The sequence below is a fragment of the Gossypium hirsutum genome, chromosome D10 (assembly GCF_007990345.1).
Source record: "Gossypium hirsutum isolate 1008001.06 chromosome D10, Gossypium_hirsutum_v2.1, whole genome shotgun sequence".
Taxonomy (NCBI): domain Eukaryota; kingdom Viridiplantae; phylum Streptophyta; class Magnoliopsida; order Malvales; family Malvaceae; genus Gossypium; species Gossypium hirsutum.
The window spans coordinates 47,480,264-47,485,231 of NC_053446.1; the positions used below are offsets into that span (position 1 = coordinate 47,480,264).

General features: G+C 33.2%; 1 protein-coding gene across 1 annotated transcript; it reads right to left on the minus strand.

Moving 5' to 3' along the window:
• Positions 1-3,028: 3,028 nt before the first annotated feature.
• Positions 3,029-4,013, minus strand: LOC107915913 (protein DMP2). Its single transcript, XM_016845102.2, has one exon. It carries the CDS (start codon positions 3,830-3,832, stop codon positions 3,260-3,262), a length of 573 nt encoding a protein of 190 aa, XP_016700591.1. The 5' UTR covers positions 3,833-4,013; the 3' UTR covers positions 3,029-3,259.
• Between the last annotated feature and the right edge of the window lie 955 nt (positions 4,014-4,968).

Below are 4,968 nucleotides of genomic sequence, written 5' to 3' on the forward strand. Positions count from 1 at the left end.
TCAATACCCCAGCTACTACCTTTAGTAATCCATCTCTCAAAGTGATTGTGAGCCCTTTAGATTCTAGGACCCCTAATGAGATGAGATTTTTCTTCAAGCTAGGTATGTAGTGAACATCTATCAAGACTTTAATTGAGTCATCGTGATTCTTCAATTGGATTGTACCTACTCCTATTGTCTTACAAGCGCTGTCATTGCCCATAAAAACAACTCCACCTTCTAGTTCTTTAAGACTAGAAAACCAGTCCTTATTAGGACACATATGGTAAGTACATCCCGAATCCAAAATCCACTCATCTGTATGGCATGTCATTGCCATGCCAACCAAGCTAAAGTCTGACTCATCATCATGCTCCGCTACACATGCATCAGAAATAGCCTTGCCCTTTTGTAACTTAGGATAATTCTTTTTCCAATGCCCTTTCTCACGACAAAAAGCACATTCATCTTTGGCAGGTCTCCCTTTGGACTTACTCCTTCTACCATATTTGTTGCTGTGCGAACAACCTCTTACTGTTAAGACTTCTGTACTTGTATCTCTGTGATCTTTTTTATCTTTCTTTCGAGTCTTAGATCTATACAACGTACTACAGGCTACATCAAATGTGATTGTATCCTTCCCATAAAGTAATGTGGTGGTAAGATGATCATATTCATCAGGAAGAGAATTCAACAACAGTAATGTCTTGTCTTCATCTTCAAATTTCTTATCCAAATTTAGCAAGTCTGCTAAATTTTATTGAATGAGTTCACATGGTCATTCATCGACATACCGGGTGCATACATGAATCGATAAAGTTTCTTTTTCATATAAAGTCAATTTTCAAGACTTTTTGTTCGAAACTTTTCTTCCAGTGTATCCCAGTACTTCTTCGCTGATGTCTCCCTCATGGAAGAGTACTTCTGCTCTTTGGCCAAACATAGGCGAACTGTTCCACATGCCTGTCTATTGATCTTGGCCCACTCCTTGTCATCCATCTTGTCAGGTTTTTCTTCAAGGGCTATATCTAGCTCTTGCTGACATAAGACATCCAGGATCTCACATTGCCACATACAAAAATTATTGGTACCATCAAATTTCTCTACTTCAAAATTTGCATTGGTCACAGTAGTCTTTGCTAATGACGGTGCCTTTTCCATTTTTCTCCTCAATCCCAACTATTGTACCGTGAACAGTGCCGTGAACGATCGTATTCCCCAAGTACGAATCTAGCTCTGATACCAATTGTTGTGCGGAAGCGTGTAAAAGAGTAAAATTATTGTACTAAAAAATCACACTAAATTCAATTCCCAGGAAAGAGGTGGATCACAAGGATCGCTTAAGTACCAGGTCTTTCCTAGCTAGAATATCCCTCAATCGTAATTTAATGACACAATAAATCACTACAATCACACTCACAATTCATGCAGAATAATACAATAAAGAACACAAGAATTTAACGAGGTTCTGCAAATTTTGCCTACATCCTCGGGCACTACCAAATATATTTCACTCCAAAATACAAGTCAGAATTTACAAAGAGAGAGAGAGAGAGAGAAAACAATGCCTTAAGTAGAGAATGACAAATTTGGGATGATGAAGAAGAGAAATGGTTAGGCCTATTATAGTTGAGGTTCAGGGATCAAAATTGCAATTATCTTATGCCAAATCTCAATCCCACTTTTGGTGCCTTAAATCTCAAATTTTGATACCTATATCTTTTTTATACCCATATCTTTGACTTTCTATAAATATGGATGATTTCCAATTCAAATAATTTAAATAACAGATTTATATGAATACCCTTTTAGTCCCTGTCAAGTTTGAAAATGAGTAAATTGGTCATCATACTAAAATTAAAGAAAGTAAAAAAATTAAAAATTGTCTAGAATAATAATTTTGGGATCTAAATAAGTTAATTAATGATTCAAGTTTATCATACTAAAGTTTTTTTTAATTATTATTTTGCTTTGAAAAAATTTTCAAATATATATTGTTTCAGATTTATGTGCTCTAACATGGGATTAGTTATACTGTAACAAGATTTTAATTTGACATGTTTAATTTTTTAATTTAACTCGAACAATTTCATTCGATTCTATTCAACTCGACTCGACTCAATTCGAAAAAATTTCAAATCGAGTTAAGATGATAAAATAAGACTCATCAACTCAATTAACTCGAAATTTTTTCACTCGATTCGACTCAATTTGATCGAACGTTCACCCCTAGGCTCCATTGTCCAAATCTTGAATTTCATACTTCTAATTCTAAATTTCATTACATTAAAATATGACATTAAGTATATTGTAATTTGATCCCTATATTTTAATTTTTAAGAAATTAGTCATTTTACTTCTTAAATTTGAAAGTTCAAGTTCAATTGTTAATACCTTTTTTTTTGTTAAATTCAAGTTCATTACAATGTCATTTTTTTAATTACATGGTTGTCAAGTGATTTTTTTTATTTTAAAATGTCACACCAATAAATCTAGAAAAAAATTAACAATGATAATAATTGAACTTGAATTTTAAAATCTGAAAATCAAAAGACTAAATTCCTGGTTAAAGTACAAGGACTAAATTTCAAAATTTTAAAGAGTGCAAGAACTTATATCATATTTTAACCATTTCATTATTACTGAAACAAAGTTTCGTTTCTTTATATTACGAAAATTTAATTCATAATTCCTCTATTTTAGTTTATTAAAATTTAGTTTTTATGGTTTATGAAAATCGAAAAGTTAATGTAATTGGATGGTATTATTAAACATTATCATTAAATCAATGATGAACCAAGATAAAAAAAAAATAGTTGAATCATTTATAAGTACCATATTATCAAAAATCAACAAATCAAGTTTATATGTTAACCACCAAGAGAAGAGGACTCAATTATTGAAGTATGATGACCCACTTTTGATAAATTAAAGGGATTACCTTCTCAATTTTCATAAAAGAGAAAACTCATTATTAGACAAATTTCAAATGATAATCTTTTCGATTTCATACATTTAATTAGCATTTGATAAATATTATAGTATAAAATTAAGGAAAATATCATTAAAGATCTCATAAATTGGAAAAAAATTAAAATACAATAAATCTAGCAAATACATACATACAGACTAGAATTCAAGGATGATACCATACACTTGACATCCTTAAATTTCCCTGTTTTCAACATTTACTCAAACAAACATTTGATCCATAGGGGAAAAAACATACAAATTGACCTTAACCAATATCTTGTGTTCATATATTCATGTCCCAGACATATTAGGAATTGTCTGAATTAGAGTTGGAGGAATCAGCTGAAGGGTAGCCTATCCCATGGCGTGTGTTAGGGAATGCCATGAAGATGGTGCTGGAAATCACTCCGATAACCGGCGGTAAACTCATGAGCAAAGCCTTCTCAGTCGATTCGAAAGACGGATAAAAGCATTGTACGGTATTAGAATCCAACAAAGACAAGACAGCAAACACAATGACCGAGAAGAACGCATGAACGAAGTCAGCAAGCCTCAGCTTGTAGCTGGACAAGTTAACCGAACCCGAACTTGAACCCGAAAACGGCAAAAGACCGTTGATGGTGACGATACCGTAATAAACCGAGCCATCACTGCCTTTGTAACTATCGGTGAAGCAAGAGAAAGCACAAGAAAAGCCGCAAAGAGCAAGGAGGATGCTGGTGAAGACCTTGTTCACAGGGCTGCACTGTCCGTTGTTGGTCAAGACAGGGTTAAGGAAATGGAAAGCGAAGACAGTTCCTGTAGGAAGGAGCTTGATGAGGTTGCCGAAACCCGTAAATGTTTTATCTGAGATTGAGGAGTTCGATGAGGAAGAAGTCATTTTAGGAAGTTAATAAAGGGTTTACTTTTGCTTTGAAAGAAAGAGAGTAATAACTGAGGGTTTTGAGTGATTCATTATAGCAGAGGTTGAGGAGTATTTATAATGGGAAAATTAGGGAGAGTTGCTTGTACGTAAATTTAGTGTTGAAGAGAAACAGAAATGGTTTTGCTTTTACTCTGCGTAAGCTTTGCCCATCTCGCTGCTTTAAGCTTGGTGTTTCACAATTTTTTAATCCCATTTCTCTCCACCATTCAAAAATACAAATAAGTTGACTTCCATATATATATATATATAATAGTTGTAACTTGTGACAATTTGGTTTAATGGCATGGAGACGATCTTAAGAATTTTGAGGTGTCATATTTAAACTTTCTTATATGAAAGTTTGATAATTATATTGAATTAATTAGATGTATTCTAATTTCTAAGTTGAATATTTTGGTGTAGGTTGGGGGTGAGTATCTATTTTGGAGTCTCTCACTCTTTCAACAGTAGATATATAGTTTTCGAGCTGTCTATGCTCGGTTTTAACTCTTGGATTTCGTCTTCTTATTTTGAGAAGAGCCCAAAGAGGTTCACGAAGTTTAGGCAGGAGTGCTTAGATCCACCAAGCAAATGATTTTTATTATTTTGGCCTTGGTGGGATTCCGACCCATGACCTTAAAGAGTCTTAGTGGGTAAGAGCACTACCACTTGACTATCTTTCGGGAACAATAGTTCAACTGTACAAGGTCCAGGTCGACTTCCAAAAAGACGACACTTCAAAGACTTCTCCTAATAAAATAGCTGATTCTCCCTATACATTGTCTATAACTTTTTGAATAGTTCATAATTAAAAAAATTTAATTAAGTTAAACATTTGAAATTAGAAATTATTTTTGTGGATGATGATTTTTTGTACTAAGTTGTGCTGAAGAATGATTTTTAAGGAAAGTGAGATGTACTTGGATATAATTTTTCTCAGTTAAATAGAATTATTTTATTGAAAAAAATCTGTACAAAAAATAAAACCCGTAGACGAAGTACATTTATCAACACCTTACCAATAAAGGAGAACATGAATCAGAAGTGCATAAGTTGCCTGCACGTAAACAAAACGACCAAATTGAACTCCCCACATAAACATTCATAAACTA

Excerpts from the sequence above, each read along its gene's own strand:
- LOC107915913 (XM_016845102.2), bottom strand. The coding sequence starts at position 3,832 with ATGACTTCTTCCTCATCGAACTCCTCAATCTCAGATAAAACATTTACG.